General features: G+C 37.4%; 1 protein-coding gene across 2 annotated transcripts in view; it reads right to left on the bottom strand.

Annotated features, from left to right (window-relative positions):
• Nucleotides 1–2,146: 2,146 nt before the first annotated feature.
• Nucleotides 2,147–25,404, bottom strand: part of phactr1 (phosphatase and actin regulator 1) — a 47,823-nt gene continuing 24,565 nt past the window's right edge. For both annotated transcript variants that reach the window (XM_059341707.1, XM_059341706.1), the window contains exons 2-13: nucleotides 19,528–19,692; nucleotides 15,968–16,048; nucleotides 15,102–15,224; nucleotides 14,801–15,004; nucleotides 12,786–13,038; nucleotides 11,686–11,879; nucleotides 9,929–10,085; nucleotides 8,117–8,172; nucleotides 7,538–7,599; nucleotides 5,572–5,712; nucleotides 4,905–4,981; nucleotides 2,147–3,535 (exon numbers count right to left, since the gene is read on the bottom strand). In XM_059341707.1, the coding sequence (XP_059197690.1) occupies nucleotides 3,520–3,535; nucleotides 4,905–4,981; nucleotides 5,572–5,712; nucleotides 7,538–7,599; nucleotides 8,117–8,172; nucleotides 9,929–10,085; nucleotides 11,686–11,879; nucleotides 12,786–13,038; nucleotides 14,801–15,004; nucleotides 15,102–15,224; nucleotides 15,968–16,048; nucleotides 19,528–19,692 (1,529 nt within the window). In that variant the 3' untranslated portion in view covers nucleotides 2,147–3,519. The remainder of the gene's footprint in view (nucleotides 3,536–4,904; nucleotides 4,982–5,571; nucleotides 5,713–7,537; nucleotides 7,600–8,116; nucleotides 8,173–9,928; nucleotides 10,086–11,685; nucleotides 11,880–12,785; nucleotides 13,039–14,800; nucleotides 15,005–15,101; nucleotides 15,225–15,967; nucleotides 16,049–19,527; nucleotides 19,693–25,404) is intronic.

The following is a 25,404-nucleotide window of genomic DNA, read 5'->3' as shown; positions in this document are numbered from 1 at the left end:
TGGCCAGGCCATTGTGAATGACAGATCTTGCCACAGTCACCGTTGCTGATAGCTGCCGCTCTATTCAATGAGACCATTTCCACTCGCGGCCGCAGCTCTCCGCTCTGCAGCACGATCAATCCGTATCGCTTCTATTTTAGCGTCAAGCTCAACAGAGCAGATTGCACCAGACAGGAAATCCGACACAGAATCAACGTAATACACTTCTGCCCCTTTCAAAATAAAACAATACGCAGTTCATGCTGCCTAAAACTACTTCACATCAACATTTACATCTTGACCGGGGGTACCAGATCAGCAATCAATCTTGTTGAAGTGGAACAGCATACAATCATTTTTGACATAACACATTCTTTTTATAAGAATAGATGGCAAGATAAACATATCTTCCACGTCGGAGAAGCAAAGTAAGCAGTTTGTTGTTGTTTACTTTACACACAGTTTATAACGGGATCTCGTGGTCTCCCTTACATTAAGGATTATCTCGAGATCGAGACGGAGCAAAACCGTGGCGGAGCTGTTCCGCAGCCTTTCCGCGCCCGGTGGAAAACAGCATGGCTAATTATGCACAGCGTCTCCGCTGATTATAAACATAGTGATTGTGAATTAACGGCATTGCTAACTGTGAGTGTCCACTGTCCAGTGCTTGTTGTAAACAAACAAAGTGAACACCTCCTGCAGCAGCAGCACATACACACTGGATTTGTCTCCAGTTGCTTTCTTGAAAAAATAGTAATGACCACCTGGGTCTAAAGCGTCTGATCCTGATGCGTCTTCTACTTCTTCTTCTTCTCCGGCAGGCTGTACGCTATCCAGCGTAATGCTGCCCTCTACCGGTCACATACAGATCTAACTAACTAGGTGTTTTTGGTGTGTGTGTGTTTTTTTTGATTAAAATAAAATAAAAACACCAAAAAAAACTAGGACTGCAAGCAGTACTGAATGGGCCCTCACAGTACACGCGTGTCGGGGCATGCTGCCATTGGGGTGTGTGAGTTACAGGGGCCAGTCTACACCACCCCTATGAATTTCATTGCCTTAAGTGTTATAGTGTGGCCACGGTACCAAATATGAAATTAGACTGCCACCACAGTGCCACCTAGGGGCCGATCAATAAAACCCTAAAGGGTTATCCTCAGGAGGGCATTGACAATAATTGTATCAAGTTTTGTATAATAATGCACAAACTATCCCTTTAATCCTCATACAGTGTCTGAAGGAGGACTCTTAACTGATATGTTAGAAGAGGCAGGTAGCAATGGTGGAAAGTAACTATGTACATTTACTCAAGTACTGGACTTAAAATACAATTTTGAGGTACTTTTATGTACATTTTATGCAACTTTATACTGCAAATATTTTACTTTTTACTCCTCTACATTTAGCTGACAGCTTTAGTTACTTTTCAGGTCAAGATTGAAAATGAAAAACATGATACATTTAAAATTATTACCCATTTTTATAAATTAAACCACTTAAAAGTTTATTAGGTAGTTAAAATGAGCGGAGTGGAGTCATTTCACAGTGTGGTATTAGTACTTTTACTGAAGTAAAGGATCTGAATACTTCCACCACTGTCCTTTTTACTTCTTTACTTTTTTTTTAAACTTTTAAACTTTTTTTTTTAATCTTTCTTTTTTTAACCTTTTCTTTTAACCTTTTAAAAAAAAAAAAAAAAAAAAACTTTATTATTATTATTTTTTTTACTTTTCAGGTCGAGTACTGCGCATGCGCGGCTCCGCAGCGCACTGCGCATGCGCGGCTTTGCAGCGTACTGCGCAGCCCGCTGTTTACTGCGCGGCCCTGCTGTTTACTGCGCATGCGCGGCCTCGCAGCGTAATGCGCATGCGCAGCGGAGCCGCACATGTGCAGTAAACAGCGGGGCAGCGCATGCGCAGTACTCGACCTGAAAAGTAAAAAAAAAAAGTTTAAAAAAAAAGTTTTTTTAAAAAGTTAAAAAAAAAAAAAAAAGTTAAAAAATAAAAAGTCACCAAAAAAAGTTTTTAAAAAAAGTTAACAATAGAAAGTTAAAAAAAAAAAGATTTAAAAAAAGTAAAGAAGTAAAAAGGACAGAATCTGATAAACTATACACGAAAACAGAGTGGAAGCACAAAATCTGTTTGGAGAAAAAAATGACAAGGAAGCATAAACTTATTTTTTTTTAATAAGTTTCTTTCTTTAAGAAACTGCATACATCATAGAAGACTCACAATAAATTAATACCTACATGCAGTTTTTCTGCTTTACAAAAAAACATTTGAAAAGTCTCGCTTACTTTCTTTGCTATGTACAAGTCTTATAATTCTGAGAACATTTTTCTCTCAAAACATTTTTACACATACAAGAGACAGTAGTTTCACCGACGCTTGTACGTATGTACACACACACACACGCACACACACACACACACACACACACACACACACACACACACAAACACGCACACACACACACACACACACCAGTTCTCCCAATAATATGGTCAAAACTGCCAAATTATGAACCTAATATGGACTGTAAACAATAAAAAGTAAGGTCGGTATGCAGGGTTTTCATACCACCACAATAAAAAATGAAATACAAAAAAAAAAGAAGTTTACTTTCTTGTTTGGCAGAGAGTTCAACATTTTGCTGTGTCAACAGATAATAGTCTGTATCAAACGAAACATTAAGTTAATTTGGCAACTTTTTAAATCCCTGTAAACAATACTGTAGGCACAGTGACACAGTGGGTTGCAGAACTCTCGACAGCAGTCACTCCGGGATGCATTCAAGATCGCGACTTCCACAGCAAGTCAAAGTGGCTTTGGTTTAATGCGGGGATCTGAAGTCTGAAGAGTGTTGTGAGCTCTTGAATGCAGCCCATAAACAGATGGAGAAGTGAGGAGAAAATCTGAAATTATTGCTCAGTTTGATTGATGTGTATGTGCTTGGAGATCTTAATTTTTACTGGCTTGCAGAGAGCATTTTGGGACTTTGATTAGGATTTTAGGACATTTTGGCTTCAAGATTCAGCTGCCTACAAAGATTTTAATTCCTCTGGTGAAATGAGATGATGGAGATGTAACTGTGCCAACACAAGCATAGAGAAAAAGTCCAGTTGAGAAAGGAGAGCGAGAACATGATGAAAAGGCAGAAAAAAAAACAATCCTCGTGTAGAAAAGAAAAATTTAAATCCCATCGTCACCTCCTTCCGTTCCCATCCGAAAAATTGGCACAGATTCTGTGTTTGACTTCCAGAAGTCTTGCTTGGAAACAAAAGTGCTGCAAAGTAAACGAGTCGCCGCCTGTTCAAAGAAAATGAAAACCTTTTTGAATATCAAGGTCTAAAATCTCCACTGAGGTGAGATGTCAGTTGAGAGTTTCATCCATCTGGGCTTGTAAAAGTGTTTTGTCAAGTTTCCTGTGACGGCCGCAGCACCCCGTGTTCGTGTCCAGGATGCCGGAGAGGGCGGCAGGTAGCAGCCTGAACACGTCAGGCTCAGGACAAGAGCGTGGCCGAGGTCTGACTGGTCCGTCTTATGGCCGGTGAAACCTAGAGAGAAAAAACAACGACAAGGTGAGTGACTTTATAGAAATTATATAGAGCGAAATAAAATGTGTTATGACGTTTTAATGATGTATTACCTTTTTTTTCAGATTTCAAACAACGTACTACGCTTTGACTTTTTCATACGATTTTGGATGACATACTATATATTCTACGACCTTTTTTTTCAGATTTTGGACGACATACTATATATTCTAGGACCTTTTTTTCAGATTTTGGATGACATACTATATATTCTAGGACCTTTTTTTCAGATTTTGGACGACATACTATATATTCTAGGACCTTTTTTTCAGATTTTGGATGATATACTATATATTCTAGGACCTTTTTTTCAGATTTTGGACGACATACTATATATTCTAGGACCTTTTTTTTCTTCAGATTTTGGGCGACATACTATATATTCTAGGACCTTTTTTCAGATTTCGGACGACATACTATATATTCTAGGACCTTTTTTTCAGATTTTGGACGACATACTATATTTCTAGGACCTTCTTTTCTCAGATTTTGGACGACATACTATATATTCTAGGACCTTTTTTTTCAGATTTTGGACGACATACTATATATTCTAGGACCTTTTTTCCCCAGATTTTGGACGACATACATTACAGCGGGTGTTAAAAACTCTTCAGGACATCACCAGGATGAAGCTGCCCTCCATTCAAGACCTCCGCACCCAGCAGTGTGGGATGAAGTCCAGCCTGATTTTAAGGATCTCCAATCACCCCAGCCACATTTTTTTGAATGAGGATGTGATTTTCTTTATTTAAGGAGACTTGTAGAAGGCAGCCTAAGAACCAAGATCTTTATCTGCTTTTCTGTAATCATTGTGAATATGACAATAAAGAACCTGAAACCTGAAAACTTGCTTTTTCTTATGACATGATATAGTATGACTATGTATGGAAAACATCTTTGCAGGTATTTATATTGGACAACTTTTTTTGTTCTCTAGTTTTTGGACATTGCATAATATGGTGTTTTTCTGTCATTTTGGCCCTATTATGCTCTTGATATGTATCAACAGACTATAATTGACCAATTTTAAGCATTTTAAAATTTGAACATTTTTGACAAAAATCAACATACGATTTTGATTTGATATGATTTTTTTAGGAGGTAATTTTTGGACATCCCATAATATGGTGCTTTCCCGCTATTTTTGGACGAACTATACTACCACATGTATCAACAGAGTATAATTGGGCCAATTCTAGCATTTTTAGGTATTTTAAAATTGGACCATTTTTGACTTTTTTTCATGACTTTGGACGATTTTTCTTTTAAGCTATAAGGTATTAACTTAACATGATGATTTCTCCATATATCATGAACTTTGTCCTACCTGGTCAGATGACGGCTCGACTCATGCACCTCCATCTCTGTGCTTTTAAACTCATTTAGTTCCTTCCTGATGGCAGCCTGAACAACACACAAACAAAAAACTTTTTAACACACTGTATGCATGTATAGGTACATCTCAGAAAATTAGAATATCGTGAAAAAATTCAATATTTTTTGTCAATTATTTCAAAAAGTGAAACTCGTATGTTGGTGATGATCAATATGATGATGATTCTGGCTTACAGATAATGAAAACTCATAATTCAGTGTCTCAGAAAATTAAAATATTACATAAAACCAATAAAAATGTTGACTGTGGACTTCAGAAAACACAGTGGACCAACAGCAGCAGAGGACATGGCCCCAAACCACCACTGACCCAGGACTCACATATTGAACTTCTTCACAATATTCTAATTTTCTGAGACACTGAGTTCTGTGTTTTCATTATCTCTAAGCCAGAATCATCAAAATTACAAGAAAAACTGGCTTGAAATATTTCACTCTACACGTAATGAATCTATATAATGTATGAGTTTCACTTTATGAAATGATTGACAAAAAATATTGAACTTTTTCATGATATTCTAATTTTTGAGATGTACCTGTATACATTACTTAAATCCAGAGTTAGAGAAGCATTGATTGTGTGTGTTTGGTAACGTAACCTTATCGGCAGCAGTTAGCCGAGTCCACGGCTTGTCTGCTCTCCTGTCGTAGTCCTGAGCCTCTGCCACCTCCACGTAGTCACTGAAGCGGATGAGGATCTTCGCCTCCCTCAGCTCTTCTACTGTCGGCCTCTGGCTGAGCTAGAGGGTGCAAGAAAGGAGGCTGTCAGTATTTTAAAACCCTGCGACATACATGCTGAGGTGTCTGACTGTGCAGAAGAGCCAGCTATTGTTACTGCTGATTTCCACCGGACACGTTACAGCAGCAGCACGTCTCCACAGCGTTTTTGCTGTGTCTGTCAATTCACACCGGGCGCGTTACAGCAGCAGCACGTCAGTTTAGCGAGCCGGCCGTATACACGCGAGATAACGAGATCACACGATAATCCTGACCATACGGGAGACCGCAAGATCCTGTAATAAACTTTAAACTCTATTTATACAGTCTATGAATAAACTGTGTGTATAAAGTAAACAACAACAACAAAAACCAACTTACTTTGCTTCTCTGAGGTGAAAGATATGTTGATCTGACCATCTATCCTTATAAAAACAATATGTTATGTCATAAATGATTGTATGATGTTCCACTTCAACAATCAGTCTCTTGTCGTCCGTGTCGCCGATCCTCTGAGACCCTTTGATTGATTGATTGCTGATCTGGTGCCCCGGTCATAACATTATGTTGATGTGAAGTAGTTTTAGGCTGCATGAACTGCGTATTGTGTTTTATTTTGAAAAGGGCGGAAGTGTTTTACGCTGAGTCGGACTTCCTGTCTGGTGCGATCTGCTCTGTTGAGATTTACGCGATTTGGCAGCGTCTCGCGGAGAAATAGAAGTCCTACCTAATGCTCGCGTAGAGACGCTGCTGTAACGTTACGCTACGCGCCCGGTGGAAATGCTCTCATTGATTAGAGTGTTACCTATTTGCAACGTCATACGCGACGCTGACGTTACGCTGCAGTAACGCGCCCGGTGGAAATCAGGCTTTAGAGGGTCATGTTACTGGAAAGTAGCTGGTTCATTTCTCTTTGCTGGTTTTTAAAAAGGATTATGTTTTAAAATCAAGAAAACATTAGGGATTAAGAAGAATCCTCTTCCACTCTCTCTATGAACTGGCAGGATTTTTCAAACATTTTTTTTCTTACTTTATTTTATTTTATTCAGGGTTCGTACACTTTAGCAGTGGTCAAATTCAAGCATTTTTCAAAGACTTTCAAGGTAAATTTTCAAGCTTTTCCAGTATCTTACACAGGTTATAAATTGCATGTTTTAGATGAGTACTTACATAATAAAAGGGGGAGATTTCACTGAACCATACCAACAGCGATGGTGTTACACTTTTAGGAGGAACGGTCTTCATTTCAGATAGGCTACTCATTATTTTTTTTACATTGAACATGTGATTATCTATAGTCAATAGATGGTTATAGTCAGATTGAAGGAGAAATACAGTAAGAATTTCAAGCATTTACAAGCACTTTATCCAAAATCCAAGCACTTTTTAAACCTTGAAAATACATTTAAATTTAAGCATTTTTTAAGGATTTCAAGCACCCGTACGAACCCTGTTTATTATATATATTCCATATTTACATTATAATTTTGCAATATTTTTCTTCAGTAGTAGTTAAAAAACAAAAAATGACATCAAAAGAAAATCAAATATTTTCTTAATATAGAAAATATGTTTAAATTAAATTCAAAACGGATTATTTCCTGTATTAATGGTCTAAATAAAAGGGCAAAATACATTTCTTTTAACAAAGACACACATGCACAGAATAAGAGGATGATGTAACAGATAATACTATCATATTTTCAAAATGCTGCAGTCTGCCACGGTGACCGATCTGCCACCATCCAACCATGTTCACATTTTCCAACTGGGGTCGTTCTAACCATCTAAACATATGAGCGCTGATGTGACAGAAAGTCTGTCTGTTCATCTCAACCTCTGTCTCACCTTTTTGGACAAATGTCTCTTGATCTCCCTCTTCTCCTCCTGCTCCTCCAGGTCGTTCCGAGCTGGAAGGAAGAGGAAACAAAGTGAGATCACACACAAATACACAGGGACTATGAATGAATAAAATTCTCTGGTAACACTTTACAGTTACCAACTAAGTTATATTTATAGATGATTTATAAACCAATTATTAACCATTTACTACATATTTAATCTTTAAATGTTTTCAACCAATTTCTTAAATGTATATGGATCTTTTCTAAATCATTAACATGCTTAATATGGTGTTTAAAATGTTATAATGAGTGCAACTTAAACTATTAATAAACTCTTAATTATAATTTAATTGTTTGTTAATGGTAAATTAACTATAAACTTACATTAATATACCATATATTTGCCATTTATAAATGATTTAGTTAGTTAAACATTAATAAATTATCTATTTACCATTCTAAATGGCCTATATACCGTTTATAAATGATGATTAAACATTAATAAACTGTCTGTTTACCATTTATAAATGCTGGTTATTGTAAAGTGTTACCGATTCTCTTTAACATATGCAAAGTAACTTACGTTTCAGTATGTTTCTCTGTTCCAGTTCCTCTGCTGTCGGCCTTTGACTCAACCGCCTGAAAAAACAGAAACACATCTATTTCAGGATTTTTTTAAAGGTTTTTTTATGTGTGTGTTTACTTCCAGATCATAATCTTACTGGATTCATGTTAAATCTTCTGCAGGCAGGAATGTAACTCCTGTGGACACACCAGGCAGAGAAGCTGACCGTGCATGTGATGTCAGTTTTTACGAGGTTGTATTTTGTCAAATTTACAGGCACAGACTCTGAGGTGGTGCACGGTGACTGATAGTGAGTGAGAACAAAATGAGGAGAGAAAAGAAGGGATGATTTAGGGCTAGGCTAGAACTGTCAGAGATATGCAGTTTTATATGGTATACAACAGGGAAAAGCAGGAAATCTCCACATTTTTGCAGCTAGAACTACTAAAATGATTAATCATTCATCAAAATAGTTGGCAATTATTTTTCAGTGAGTTTACTAATTGATTAGTCAACTAATCGTTGCAGCTCGACTGCTGATGTTTCAGTACTGACATGTTAATCAGTTGCTCAGTTAAAGGAATAAATATTGTATTGCTCTAAATTCTCCATAGAATTTATTTCTGACGAAAAAAACGTCCAAAAAAAAATTTTATTATAAAATGTCTTATGTTTATTTAGTCTATTTTAAGACAAAAAAACCCACTACAAACATTTTTTCCTAACTGGCATCATAATGCGTACCATTGAGGGTTAACACATACTCATGTCAAAGTGATTTCTGGTTTCTTGTGATTTTGATAGAAAAAAAAAACTGATCAAAGATGTTTTTTGCTAATTCAATTTAAAAAAAAACATTTGAGTATATTCCTGAGTGAATACAATACGTGAGGAAAAAGAAGTAGACTGTATTGTCTCTGAATATGATTTAATAATATATAATATGTTAATTTAATATTTAATTATGTTAATGTTTGTTCAATGTGAAGCACCTGGTCTTTGTAATGATGACATGATCTTGATGCATTTCATGTATGAAAGGTGCTATACAAATAAAGTTTATTTATTTTTTATTATTATTATTATTATTATTAACAAATGTAGGTAAATATTGCTGTAACGTAGTTCTGCAGCTGTTTTTTTCAACATGGCAAAATAAAAAGAATACAGAAAACTACTATATTCTTGTTTCTGCATCTTTTACTCAAACTCTGACTCACCTTTTCACCCCTGGCTCCACATACTGAACTCCTCTTTTTATTTCCCTGCATTAACCCTTTATCGGGCAAAGAACTATATTTGGTAACTCCAGGTAATATTTTGAGAAAAAAGTTGCAGACTTAAGAGATTTAAAGTGGCAAATCTGCGCGAAAAAACTTGCAGATTTCAGAGGAAAAAAGCACATTTTTCCTCCCAGATTCACCACTTTAAATCTCATAAATCTGCACATTTCTTTCTCGTAGATTTTCCACTTTAATCTCGTAAACATTTTTCTCAAAATATCATTTTCGTATATTCTTTTTTTACACATTCTGGCAGTATGTAATATCCTCCAATATTCTCTAGGGTTGAAATTTAGAATTTGCAAGTATTTCAATGAGTGACCTATTAAGGGTTAACTTGTCTCGTAGCTGCTCCTCCGCTTTAATCTCCTCCTCTCAGCTCTGCCTCCTCCCTCCTCCCTCCTCCCTCCGTTATGACTCATCATCCATCATCTGCTGCCTTTAGCAGCCAGGTCACATCTATCACAGCTAACACGGGTCTCTGCGGGGCGACCTGTGGGCTGATGATTATGCTGTGGCTCTCTGCATGCATCGTTGTTAATCTCACCTGGTCAGTTTTGTGGCCGTTTGTTGCCGAGACTCAAATCTCTCTTGGTCCGACTGCAGCTGCAGGATGTTTTTCTCCTCCAGCTCCCTCTTCGATGGACGGTTACTCAGCTTGATGGCCAGAGAGTCCTTTCGTAAAACCTTCATGGCCAGTGTGCCTACAATGGAAGCAAAATGGATGTGGTTTTATTAACCCTTAATAGGGCACTCATTGAAATACTTGCAAAATCCAAATGTCAACCCTAGAGAATATTGGAGGATATTACATACTGCCAGAATGTGTAAAAAAACATATGGATGCGGGGGAGGGGGGTAATATTTTGAAGAAAAAGTTCACGAGATTAAAGTGGCAAATCTACGAGAAAAAATGTGCAGATTTATGAGATTTAAAGTGGTGAATCTGGGAGAAAAAAGTTGCTTTTTTCCCACTTTTTTCTCATAAGTCTGTAACTTTTTTCGTGTAGATTTGCCACTTTTTTCTCTTAAATCTGGGACTTTTTTTCTTGTAAATTTGCCACTTTAATGTAGTAAATTTTCAACTTTTTTCTCGAAATATTACCTAAAGTTACCAAATATAGTTCTTCGGCCGATAAAGGGTTAATACCAACCTCAGAAGCTCACTGTAAGGAGTTGTATATATATATATATATATATATACAATTCAAAATCTTTACCTTAGATTGACTAGTGCCAGCCAGCCTAAAGAAACACTTATTTTTCAAAACTTATTTTTTATGATTTAGAAGCTTAAAAAAAATCGATATTTTTCTCAGAAGTACATTTATAAAAATGTTTTGATTCCCACCAGCACAAATCCTTTTATCTTTTCCTCATGCATTATGAATTGTGTGTATATTACTCGGGCAAAATATATAAACTTTACACACAATTCTTCTCTGATAAATAATTCACATCTCTGCTAACAACTTACAGCTCAGAGTGCTTCGAGCCATGTGTGACGTTTTTGCTTGTGCAACCACTTGGAAACATGTTATAATAAGCTCATACATGCATATGCACCATACATAATAATTAACCCTCTGAACCCCAACAAGCTGTTACAAGGTGGGTTTTTTGCACTTTTTACATTTTACTCACTGTGGCCTTGTATTTCACTGCAATACATAAATTATCCATAAAATCTATGGAATCAGCACACTCATGGCTAGAAGTGTGAACAACTCAAAAATGTCTTTTGTGCAGAATAACAGTTATAATGACATATAAAAAAGAAAAAAAATGAAAGTTAAGGTTATCTTAAGTTAGGTGTTGTGAATATTGGGGGAAAATTTGTGTCTCCACATATCATTAATATAGAACTATTTACAATTTTACAACCTCTACTTGCAACCTCTCCTCTCCTGTCCTCTCCTCTCTGCTCTGTGTAAACAGATATTCAGTGAATTTTTGTCATGTGACCGTTCGTCTCAGCAGAATCAATCATGGCTTCACAGTGTTGTTTTTAAGGGATCTAGTTACTCCAAACACTATTTTTGGCAACATTTTAAATGAGATATGTAAAATAAAGTGATTTTGACAGATATATCACAATTTTAAGGTTAATTTCGGTTTCATAACCGGTGATCCGTTTAAGGACTCTTGGAAAGTTCAAATTTTGACGATGATGCCAGTTTTCTTTCTTGTTAAGCTAAGTCTCAGTGTGATGAGCTTGAATAATTTGAGGTAAAAGACAAAAAGAGCAGGTGGAGGATTTACACCCCAAAGAAAAACACCACACAGAGAAAGAAAAACACCTACTTGTAAACAATGTTTCATCATCATCTTCCTCCTCATCTTCGTCTTCATCCTCTTCGTCTTCTTCCTCCTCCTCCTCCTCGTCTTCCTCCTCCTCCTCCTCCTCGGGCAGGTCCTCGTAGTCCGCCTCGTTGGGGAGGTTCTCCTTGTCGTCGTCACATTCGATCATCACCGTGGGAACAGCGTGCATCATGGAGCTGCAGGTCAGTGGGAGAGGGCAAAAGGTTAGAGGCGTATGCTCAGTGTTTTTTTTTTATTTATTTTATTTTATTTTTTTATTAATTTAAACAAAACACAACATAAATCACCAAGGACAAACACAGTCAAACAAAAACAAAAAACCAAAGAAACAAAAAAAAAAGAACGACAACAAAATCACAAAACCAACATAAATACATAAATAAACCTACAATAATAAATAAGAACTTTAACACATTGAAACAGACAAAAACAAACTTCAAACATAATTACCACATAAAACATACAGTATATCAGTAAACTTGATAACCTAAGAGAAAATAATATGCGTATGCTCAGTATTGCATGATGCCGTGAAATAACAGCAGCTGTATCAAAGAGCAAAACATCCCCCGACATGGTTTTGACCAATCAAATCTTCAGATTTCTGATTCGGCCGTGTGTGGTCCATCTATCATTGGTCTTGAACTGTCAAAACTGACTAATGGAAAGAACATCCATGCTCATTCAGTCAGAGAAGCTCAAATCAACTGTAAAGTGAAAAAGTGATTTGTACAAATAAAGCAGGAATTTACACAGAAAGCATGTGAGGAATCTTTTCCATAAGCGGGCGAGGAGCAGAGCCTCAAGGGGAGCAAATTAACGTGCAGGCACACAACCAATCACCCTGATGGATGTGGAGGAGAGAGTGATGTGACCAGTGTTCTGCTATTAATAAGAAACCAGGAGTGATGAAAACAACACAGAGGTTTTCATTTGTAATATTTTGTCAATGTCAATGTTTCCTTCTTTGCAGTCATTTTAGCAGGAAACTGAAGAGTTTTTTCTTTAGGTTTTTTTTTTGGAAGAGATTTAAAAGTAGAAACTGAGGATCATCAGAAGTTAAATAACAGTTTGATCCTCACCTCTCGAACCTCTGCATGGTGAGGGCCAGCGTCTTGTTGAGCTCCTCTATGATCCGGCTGGGGGGGTGGAGCGGCAGCACCCCGTACTGCAGGGAGTGCCCGCCAATAGGAGCATGGCTAGGAGGGGGGCACTTCTGGAAGGCGATCGAAGGGGGCTCCATGCTCCCTGCAGGTACGGAGATCAAGAGCTTCTTTGGAGGTAGAGGAGGAGATAATTTCGCCGTCATACACGGCAGCTTCACCGGGGCACCGTCTGCACACAGAGGGAGGATGTTTAATTAGAACATTTCTAAAGAAATTTTGAGTGTGCTTGACTCTGGCCCGTGACTCTCTCCCATTCAGTATTGGATTACAATTTGAACTGTTTTCAAAATGGTGTTGGTGTGTGTGTTTCTGTCTGTGTGTGTCTGTCTGTCTCTGTGTCTGTCAGTCTATGTGTGTGTGTGTGTGTGTGTGTGTGTGTGTATCAAGGTTATAATAGTTTTGGATTTTTCATTAGTTTTAGCTTTAATTTAGTTGTCAATTTTTGTTTTCAAATTCAGTTAGTTTTAATTAGTTTTTAGAGTGAGTTTGCTAGTTTCGATTAGTTATATTTTTTGGAAAATGCTTAGTTTTAGTTTAGTTTTTATTAGTTTTAGTGTTAGTTTTAGTTTTTTGTAATGGGGTATTTTTTGGGTGCCAGATTCAATAAGGTCACAATAAATGTTTCCTTTATTTCCTTTGTCTGATCTATCTCAGCCCCAATAAATAAATTATGACTAAGTCATAAAACCAGATAGATGAAATAGATTTCATATCAACCAAAAAGGTTTATGTATGAAAAAAGTTGTCAAAGACGAAAACTAAGGACATTTTCACTATAATTTTAGTTAGTTTTGTAACGTCACAGTACAGTTTCAGTTAGTTATGGCTTTTTTAAAAACTCCCGTTTTTATTTTTATTTCAGTTAACGAAAATGTTTTTTCAATTCTAGTTTTCGTTATTTCGTTAGTTTTCGTTAACTATAATAACCTTGGTGTGTATCTGTCTGTCTGTCTGTCTATCTGTCTGTGTATCTCTGTTTGTGAGAGAGAAGGATAAAATGGCTGACATTCAAACTGTATTATTGACAGTCATTGTTACTACACCGAGAGCTCAATAAAGTTAATCACAGTCCAGCTTGTGGGGTTGAGGGGCAGGCTTTGGTAGCCAAGCAACCAGGGCCAGGTGGCGTCCACCAATCACAGCAGAGGAATCAACTGAAATCAACTGCAGCTGTGGAATTTGACACCAATGAGATGGACAGGAAAACAGCTAAAAAGTATCTCTCGAATAGAAAGCATTTTTGGCAAAACCATAATTCCTATGATTGATCCGACTTCACTTTGAGCATCCTGAGTTCTTCCTGAACGTTTACATATGTGTTTTTTGAAGAAAAATGAAGAAATTTGTTTTTTAGAGGGATCGGAAGAAACTAATACCTCTGTTTTCCTCCAGAAATGTTCCCGCCTTTTTAACATGGCGGTCTATGAGGCTGTGGGTGCGTGTTGGTGGATCATCTGTGCGTACTACGCCCAAAATATAACTCTGACAGCTTTACCAGACGAGTGTGAGTGAGAAGACGAATTTTCCTACGTTTCTATGTATAAATTATTTCTGTAGAGTGGCATTTGCGACCTCAAGCGCAGTTTCCAAATTTATTTTTTGACAAATTTTTCTCTCCCTCTGCACTCTGGTGATGATGTCATTCACTCTAGCCTCTCCATAGGGTAACATTAGTGGGATTTTTTGGCCTGTTTTTGCAGAATAATTTGAAAACCATTTGCCGAAACCCTTAGAAACACTTGTCATGGCCAAGCTGGTCGATTTGATACCTTTTTAGTGTATATGCGACCAAAACTCTTGGAGGAGTAGTCGAACGAAAAAAACACGGAAGAAATGGAAGAACAAAATCTAGGATTAAGCCCGTTGAATATTATATAGGGAACTCTTTCAGGCACACTCAAATAGACGTGCAGAGCCAAACATGCACTTGCCTGTAATGTGATTAGGTAGCCTGTTGAAGGGTTTGGGTGGCAGCGCAGGAGGTTGTTTGTGTAGCGTTGGAGGTCTGCAGATCGTTGATTCAGCGCCGTCAGACGGGTACAAAGAGGACTTCTTGGTGGGCGGAGCCTGGCTGGGTTTGTGTGTGTGGTCCTGTTGACATGCACCCTCACTTATCATCTGGAAGTCCAGAGAGCCTTAGGAGAAGAAAAAAAACACAAAAACAAAACAGTCAGGTGCTACAAAATGAGCTGAGAGACGAGACAGTGATGGTGGCGAGGCTCTGCTGCCTACCTACAGCTGCAGCGGCTCCTTCCATCAGCTCTGTACCTTCAGACTCTGACAGGCGGGAGCCGAGCACCGGGGAGCGCCCGTTCTCCATCTTCACCTCCTCGCGTACAGCCGCGGAAGAGCCGTCTGTACACACAGAGAGAGAGTGGTGAGTGGGAGAACATGAACAGCAGGATGGGAGTCAAAAATAGATCAATGAAAGGCAGGTAGGTATTCAAAAACAGAAGGAGGCAGGTCATTTTTTTATTGCATAGCAAGAAAAAATGTGGAACAGGCAGCAGCAAGAAGTGCTGACAACAACATTTGATCGTCAAGAAAATCAACCACCAACAGTTTTTACAATTAATTAATAATTAAAGCAAAGAATCAGGAACAAATCCAATGATTCAAGCTTCTTCGATGTGACGATTTCACTGAAAGTTTACTATCTTTGCTTTTTTTCCGTCCAAACAAAAGTCCAAAACTTAATGCCAACAAAATAGTGGTAGGCCTTTTTTTTTTTTTTTACTACTTTTTGACAATTTGGACAAATTTTGCTTCTTTAAAATGACACCACAGTGCACTTATTACAATATATTTACAAATGATAAAAATGATAGCCTGATATGGTCAGTAAATCACAGTACGGCACAGACTTATGGCCATGTTCATAACAGAACAAAACTACCAAATAACAAATAATAAATAAACCAGAAAATGACATGAGAAGGAGAAAGTAAGCAAATGGTCACATCTGAGATAGTATTTTTACTTACTAAGACAAAATCTAAATCTATTAAGAAATAGATTACGGTAATCAACGAGTCATTTCAGCACTTCAACATTAATCATTTCAATCATTTCTCATATTTCTTTGTCTTTCTGCTCACCTTTCTCATAAACCTCCTTCAGCACTCCCTTCTTGATGAGCTCCTCTCTGCTCTGGCGAGTCGACATTTTCCTCTCCAACACTGAAGGGGCAGAAAAGACGTGACGTCGCATTAATAACAACAACAACAACAACAACAACAAAACTGTCAGCCGCTGCAGCAGATGATTTTGTAGATAAGGTCTTTTTTATTTCATCGTAAAAAAATCACTATATTGGCAGAAATATATTGGTAAATCTCATGTTGGTCAGGCAAAAATCACATTTCAGCTTTTAATACTTTATTTGTACATTATTTACGATCTCCTTTTCACTAGTTTTGTTGCATTTTACAAGGGGAACATGATAATAACACAATAATATGTCTTTACATTAACTGGTTCTTACATCCTGACAGAATATAATAAAGTATTCAATATTACTTATTTGTCTATATTCTCATTACTGAAACATTCTATTATTCTATTTTCAGTCTAATTTTAATTTAGTTATTTATTTCATTTTAAGATTTTTTTTTCTCTGTTTCTTATCTTATGTTTGTCTTGTTTATATTATTTTGTTGGTTGGTTTAAAAAAATATATAATAAAAAGAAAAATATTAGATATGACATCAACATTATGGAAATTCACACTATTTCTATGTCTTTAGATTTCTCACCATCTTAAAGTGTGCACACATTTCCCTTTCAGAAACTTTATTTAATTAATATTTCTCTTTCATGACATATTCAACTGTTATTGGGTCAAATGAGGTTTTGACTTCCCTGCCTTTAGGTGTTATAGTTATTAATTGCTTTATGTCTCTGGCAGTTATCTGACAGGAAGCATTTGACTTTCATCTCTTAGTCTCATTAATCACTTTTGTCTGTGCCAGTTTTTCAACTCCACCTGGAGAACTTTGTACATGTAAAGATGATTCACAGCAAAACCCCAGTGATAAAAATCAGCCAATTACCAAAAGACACACACACACACACACACACACACTTTTTAAGTTCCTATGACCTCAATTCAACGAACAGGGAATATATGGCAGGTCAGCGTATTGATTATATTGATTCTTTGGACAACAATACAATATTTTCTGATAGGAAGATTTGATTAAACACAATATAAAAGCATATCTTAAAGATTAAATTAGTGCATATATGACATTTAAATACAGCTTGAGCAGATAAGCCCTAAATTTCCATTCTATTCCTGTTATTTCCCCATTAATTCCCATGAACTCCCAAAAATTCCTTTAAAATTCCTGTCAAACTTACAGGATGTAATCAAAAGAGAAAATAACCTCAACCATATCAAAACACATTATGTGCATGACATTGAAATACATCCTGAGTAGATTCATTTTTTTCTTGTTTTTTCCCCATTAATTCCTATGAACTCCCATTAATTCCCCCCAAAATTCTGTTACTTCCCATGGAAAGTTCACATTTTTAATAATCCTGGAATTTTGCAACCTTACCCTTGCATCAATTATGCTTTTTAACACCCCCAGCCACATAAAAAAATATAAAATTTCAAAACAAATCATGGTTATTTTCCCTGTATCCGACCAAGATTATCCATAATTTCATGCACCTGGACTGAATGATGGCAGGAGTCCAGCAGTAACACATGGTGCTCACGTATATCTACCTCTGCGCAGGTTTATATGTGTGTGTGCTGTAAAAATGTGTGTTTTATTTGCATAGAGAGAAAGGAAGCAACCTGCTGTGACAGCTGGGAGAACAGCTTGGCTGTAGGAAGCCTCTCTTCACCCCTCTGCTGTGTGTTTGTGTCTCTCAGTGACAACAGGATGAGAAACCATTCAGCCAGCTGAGAAACAACAACAGCTTCCATTTCTCTGCCCGAATCCAAACCCTTTCTTTTATTTCACACTTTAGTGCAGAGTGCAGATTGTAACTGAGAAACCAGACATATGTACCAGCGTCCACATTCCCTCAGAAAGAGGCAATGCAGCGTTTAAAGGTAATTTGTTACTGCAGTTTACACTCGACTGCACTCTGACAGCCGTTGCGTTTGCTTGCTGACAAAATTCTGTAATTAACAGCTTTGAGTCATAATGTTCCAACACAGCAGAACTAATTTAAATTGTGTAAATAAGCAGCTACTGTTGATATTTTGTTGATGTTTTGCTTATTTTTTCCACAAAATAAGTCACCAAGATGACAATTTATTAAAAGAAAAGTATCAATACCAAAGTTTAGAAATACTCAAGTGAAAGTTATGTACTCAAAATGTTAAAGTGCAATAGTATAAGCATCAAATTTCACTCGTACCAAAAGTAAAAGTACTCATAATGCAGAGAGCAATTCATGCAATTCATGATATACATTTATGTCCTATTTAATTACATATGTGTTTAATTGAATAATTATATTTGTCAGCTCTATCAACTTTCATTTAGTTAATCATACATTAATCATTGATTATTTATTACTTATTTATGTATACATGTATTTACACATTTTAACTGGGTCTCCTTACAGAAACAGCGCCCCCGAAAATCCCGCTTGTGGCCTAAATATATTGCATCACTATATTTTTTATTTAGGCTTACTAGCATTATTGTGATGTTACTTTTTCCTGTCAAAGTCGTTTTACTGGCCGGTCTGGAACCGGAGACCTTTCCCCGCTCATCTATTGGTTGGTGATTGTGTTACGTCACTGCGACTTGCGATATCGCAAACCCAAGACTAGGAAAAGACTAGGGTTGTCAAAAGTATCGATACTCAAAAAAGTATCGATACTAAAACGTTGTATCCGGATACAATACTCATTTTCAAAAGTATCGAGTATCTGAAGCTTGTTATCATAGTTGCAGTTTCTTTTTGCACAACTGTTTTTTATTATAAATATTAAACCTGTGGTTATGTTAATTTTTACATGTTGCATTTTTCTTGTTAATAAAAATATTTCTGTTCAATTTTGGGGTCTTTGTTTTTATCCTTGTGGTATCGAAAATGGTATCGAGTATTGAATATTTTCCTGAGTATCGGTATCGTGTTGAAAATTTAAGTATCGTGACAACCCTAGAAAAGACTGATATGAAACAGAGCAGATTACTACCTTAAATGTAACGATGGAGATGACAGGAGCGCCGTGACTTCAGTAAAACTCCTAGATTCACTAAAGACTTTCAGTTTTTAGTCTGGGACTGTGGAAATCTTTTGGTGTAAGCCCAGCATAATGCAGTGCTAGTCACCCTGCTGACAAACTGAAACAAAAAACACAGCCACCACCACCCTGGTCACCAGAGCATGCAGGGCGGATTGGGGCTCAGCAGTCTGCAGGTCTGCTGATGTTCTGGGTGATGGATCAGCAGCAGGAGCAGCTGACCTGAAGCCTCCCGGTGCTTCAACCGGCCTTATGTAACCATAATCATACATAGAAAATCTGTCCTTGGGGCGGTATATCACCCCCTGCTCTGCAGCTCCATTCATCAGAGCTGCTGCTGGGAGACATTTATCTGCTATGACTGAGTGAAGAGCGGGAGAGGCGGAGGAGCGGGCCAATAATGAGGGTGTTGTGTTGGCAGTGTGTTTCATTTCTCACCGGCAGACGTCTGCTTGAACTTTTCACTCTTCTTCTTTCTCCATTTCCAGGGTTTAAACAGACGTCCCAGGGTGGCGAACTTGCTCCGCCGCCGGATGGGAGGCGTGTGTGTGCCTGGAACCAGCGAATCAGAGCGCATCGCTGCCAACCTCTCCACCTCCTCAGCTGGACAACAGAACGGAAAAGGAAAGGTTATCAACGAGCAGGTAAACAACAAAAAATTTGTTTTTGACTCTCTCCTTACTGATTTCTCTTTTATCTATAACACAATAACGCCAGAATTAAAACATGAGTTATAGGTATTCATCCTCAGTGTATTTTTGCATAATTTTGACAGTAAAAATACAGCGTATAACCATAAACTGTATAAAACATAAAACATCATCAGGGATAACACAACAAAGTCCAGTACTTATTTAGACAGACAGACAGACAGACAGATAGACTTTATTTATCCCAAGCTGGGAAATTACAGTGTAGCAGCAGCATTACACACAGAGCCAACATGTATCTGTAAGAGGGGAGGACACATTTTCTTGAGAGTGAAATTAGTATTTTCTCATTAAATAATAACATTTGACAAAACGATGCAAAGTTACGATTATTTAAGCTACATGCTAAAGACACTGGAACCCAGGTATGTGACTACGTTGTGACTTTATTTCACATACAGAGCTGTACCAAAGCTATAAAGAGCAGTGAGTTAAAGTTGAGGAACGTTTGAGAAAATGTTGCAATTCTTGTAGTCCATACATGTTTGATATCAGTTATTGAGTCTTATTTGACAAAACAATTCTTGATTTCATTTAATTTTGGGGACACCAAAAGCAGTTAAACAGTTAAATGGCATATATTGTATCGCAATACTCACCATATCGCGAAATGCTTAAAATCGCAATAATATCGTTTTGTGACTCAAGTATCGGGATAAAAAAATGGTATCGTTGGGGCCGATACGCTGATTCACACCTCTAGTATGCAAAGTCTTGGGAGGGTTACTTTTAAAACATATTCCACTACAGATGACTAAATATTTGCTCTGAAATGTAATTTGTAACGTGGCTGATACTAGACTCTTAAGCCTGATTTCCACCGGGCGCGTTACTGCAGCGTAACGTCAGCGTCGCGTATGACGTTGCAAATAGGTAACACTCTAATCAATGAGAGCATTTCCACCGGGCGCGTAGCGTAACGTTACTGCAGCGTCGCGTCAGCGTCTCTACGCGAGCATTAGGTAGGACTTCTATTTCTCCGCGAGACGCTGCCAACTCGCGTGAATCTCAACAGAGCAGATCGCACCAGACAGGAAGTCCGACTCAGATTCAGCGTAAAACACTTCCGCCCCTTTCAAAATAAAACACAATACGCAGTTCATGCAGCCTAAAACTACTTCACATCAACGTTATGTTATGACCGGGGCACCAGATCGGCAATCAATCAATCAAAGGGTCTCAGAGGATCGGCGACACGGAAGACAAGAGACTGATTGTTGAAGTGGAACATCATACAATCATTTATGACATAACATATTGTTTTCATAAGGATAGATGGTCAGATCAAGATATCTTTCACCTCAGAGAAGCAAAGTAAGTTGGTTTTTGTTGTTGTTGTTTACTTTATACACACAGTTTATCCATAGACTGTATATATAGAGTTTAAAGTTTATCACGGAGCTTGCGGTCTCCCGTATGGTCAGGATTATCGCATGATCTCGTTATCTCGCGTGTATACGGCCGGCTCGCTAAACTGACGTGCTGCTGCAGTAACGCGTCCGGTGTGAATTGACAAGACGCAGCAAAAACGATGTGGAGACGTGCTGCTGCAGTAACGCGTCCGGTGGAAATCCCCAGTAACACCAATTCAAAAACATGACCTCAGTAATGATGTAATCCCTTCAAGTTATCTATGTTTAACCCTTACTAGGGCACTCATTGAAATACTTGCAAATTCCAAATTTCAACCCTAGAGAATATTGTGGGAATTGCATACTGCCAAAATGTGTGAAAAAACATACAGACCCGGGGGAGGGGGGTAATATTTTGAGAAAAAAATCTCAAATTAATGGTAAAAAAAGTTACAAATTTGTGCGAAAAAAATCTCAAATTAATGGTAGAAAAGTTGACAAGATTAAAGTGGCAAATCTACGAGAAAAAAATGCGTAGATTTATGAGATTTAAAGTGGTGAATCTGGGAGAAAAAAGTTGTGTTTTTTTTCACTTTTTCCCCGTAAATCTGCGACTTCTTCTGTGCAGATTTGCCACTTTCAATCTCTTAAATCTGTGACTTTTTTTCTTGTACATTTGCCACAAATATAGTAAAGTAGCCTGATCTTTGCTGATTAGCTGGAGGAAATTCATGTGGTTCTACAACCTCACAGAGAGACATGGGGACCCCGTTTTAATATCCACTGAAATTACCAAGTTCTTCGCCCGATAAAGGGTTAGAGGCAGTAACTGTACTTGGAATAACAACAATTTAAACTATAATGGAATATACCCAACCCTGGGTATACAGCTTTAACAATTAGAGGATTCATTGATCAGGCGACCGACCAAAAGTTACTTTGCAACAATTATGATAATCAGTTATTTTCCAAGAAGAAAGTAGCAGATTATCAAAAGTTTGCAGATACAGCTTCTCATGTTCTCAAACTTAAGGATCTGATACTTTTCTCAGTTTTATACAATTGTGAACTGAACATCTTTGGGAAAGAAGTCTGGAGTTCTCTGAAGTTTGTCTCTTTGGTCCGGAGCACAACGTTTGAAAAAGCAGAAATGTCCAAGCCTCCCTCAGGCTGTTTTTTTCACTTTGAATTTAGGATTTCACCATGAAAGAAACATCTGAATAAAGACTTTTAACTTTTTCTTCACCCCAGAAGAGTTCCTTCAACCTTTTTTGAACATCTTTGACTCTGAGAACCTTTTTTTTTTTTTTTTTTTAAACATTATATAGACCATAGGGTTAAGTGATTCCTCAATATAGAGAATAGTTGGTAATTGCAATCGTTATGGGGAAACAGTCCAAGGGGACATCCTGCTGACTCCTCATTTGTCAAAAGTAATCAATCTACCACGCCTACACATTTCACTAAAGCAAGAAAAAATCCATTCTGCTTAAACTGCTTTCATATTTTAGCAACAATTATTTTTTCTTCTTCTCCCTGAAAAGCCATTTTGAATTTGGAGGTCTTGTGATCTGTATAATAATATCAATGTTGATGTAAAATATGAGTTGCTAAAGGGAGACAAGCTCAAGATTTATGATTGAATAAAGTGGAATTTTATATTGCTTTGTATGCACTTATTGTAAGTCGCTTTGGACAAAAGCGTCTGCTAAATGACATGTAATGTAATGTAATGTATGGCAGAAAGCAAATATCCCATTATCCCATTGCATATTTTCTGTAATACTCTTAAATCCACAGTTTAAGGTGAACAAATGATCACTTGGTCTGTAATTTAAATGTCAGGGGACACTTTCTCCCTGGGGGCTGTGCATAATCAAGTCAGGTGAAGCTTATCCTCTAAATCACAGCGAGAAAAAGAGGGAAACCTGCAGAGAGAAAACTCATGGAAGCAGAAATAGAGGAAAAATCTCCAGACAGGCCTGACAGAGAGGAATGAAATGTGGATACGAAAGTGGAACAAAAACTGAGTGTAAACAAGAAATTTCAATTTTTTTTAAACAAACAACCTAAACAAAATCACCTTGTTTCAAGTCCACCCTCCACTTTATCCACTCACTGTGTGACTGAACTGTAGTTCTCGGCCCTACCGGGACTTGTTTTGAAAGAGCCCGTGCTGGAGGCTGTTTCCATAGAGCGTGCAGCAGTTTTTCTTTTGAAAATTACACCTTTCCCATTACACACAACACCCTGCTGTACCAGACGGATTCTACAGAACGAGGGCATGAGGCCTGAGGCGAGCAATAATAAAACAGGAAACCAGCATTTTAGCAGGCGGCAGTGGATGTAAACACACACAAGCACCAGCAGTCACGTAGACAAACATTCACACAGATATACTACAGAAAACAATCATTTTTATGTGATAAGCAGTGTCTAATCTGACCAAAATGTCCATCAAGACTCATATCTACACTGTAGGTTAGAGAAAATACAGGCGAAACACTTCATGGTGTTACAATGACACAAATAACAACAAGAAAACACAATGAACTGCATCAAGACACACATGGTGATTTGGGTTACCATAATCCTGTCTGGACATATTTAGAGTTTTATAGGAGGAAAAAACTGAGCAAATATCAAGTGGCTCAGTAACTCTGTGACTGTTGAGTGACCTATAAAATACCTTCAAATATTGAATTAAAAAAAATTGTTATAAAGTAAATTTAGGGCCTTGGTCAGGTTTTCAACCAGACTTAGAAGCTAATGTTGTATTTTTATATATGTTGTCTGTTTTTATGTAGTTACTTTGGACCCTTTTCCCCTTAATAAAGTCATAATTATATAATAATTATATAATAATAATAATAATAATAATAAATAATTATAACAAAAGTATATATATTTTTTAAAACCCAGGAATCCATAAAAATCATAATTTCACTTCATACATCTGAATAAATGAGCCAAAACAGAAAAGTGCTTGTAAAAGTCACATGTTAGCACTACTGGCTCAAGATCTGCACCAAAACTACAAAATTAATACCTGACCAAGCCTCCTTTTGACTAAAAAATGACTTCCATGGTGGTATGAATGATTAATGAATTATCTCTCTCACAAGCTGTAAATCTACTGAAAGATGGAAGGTTGGAAATATTCCTGATTGTGTTTGTTTAGTTATTTTGATCATTACATTACATTACACGTCATTTAGCAGACGCTTTTGTCCAAAGCGACTTACAATAAGTGCATTCAACCTGATGGTACTAGACATAGACCACAGGAATCAAGTTAGTACATAACTTTAAGAGCCAACTGTTGTTGCTACAGGAGTGCTATATGTTAAAGAAGAAAATAAGAGAAGAAGAGAAAAGAAGAAGAGCATTTTTTTTAATAAATATATATAATCAGATCAGAAGGTTCCCAAATCAAAATCTTGCCAATTTTAGATTCTTCTTATCAGCTGAGTGTGAGAGGTGAGGAAGGAAAATAAATAGTCAACGTGAACCAGTAAGCAGATGCAGCCTTGAGGTGGCCTTGTTTCAAGATGTCAGATTAAATCTGTAGCAGCTCAGCGGCCACCATCAACAACATCATCATCCAGCCACCCAAACCCCTAAAAACTATCTCCACATCCTCTCCTCAGCTGGCAGAAACCTTCTCTGCACAAATAAAGGAAAAGGCTTCTCTCAAGGTGATTAAATCATGTTTTTTAAGGGTCATGGTGACTCATCTCTGCCCATGTAAAGACAGTATAGGTGTCCGGTCCCTGCTGGTGCTTTCAGGGGCAGCAGTGAGTCAGCGGGGCTCGGACTCACACTGCAGGGTGACATTCTTTCAGTCAGACCCCGGGTCTGTTTTCTTATCCTCAAAACACTGACTCACTCAATAACAAGCTCCGAGTGGCCAAACAAGACACAGTACTGCTGGAGCCTGGATCCACTGCTGCGTTAACTCACTCATCCAGGTTCTCCGTCCAGTCATGTTTCTGGATTAGTTGTTTTTCTTTATGGTCTTATTGTTGGGAATGAGCTGTCATTAATCAATACTGAGTCATAAATATTAAGCACCAATCTTCTGCGTGTCTGTATTGATCTGCGGTTGGAAACAACTCGATAGATTTTCCAATTAAATCAACTTGTCCATTAACCGACTAAACAATCCTGTGTTTATAGCTTTATCAGTTAAAGTGTGCCAAAGCAATTTTTATGGTTAGCTTAAAAAAGAAAATGAATAAGCAATGTTTAGG

Source organism: Centropristis striata, chromosome 9 (assembly GCF_030273125.1).
Source record: "Centropristis striata isolate RG_2023a ecotype Rhode Island chromosome 9, C.striata_1.0, whole genome shotgun sequence".
Classification (NCBI taxonomy): Eukaryota; Metazoa; Chordata; class Actinopteri; order Perciformes; family Serranidae; genus Centropristis; species Centropristis striata.
Note: the sequence above shows the minus strand (reverse complement) of the source record. Positions and strands in the feature narration are given on the sequence as shown.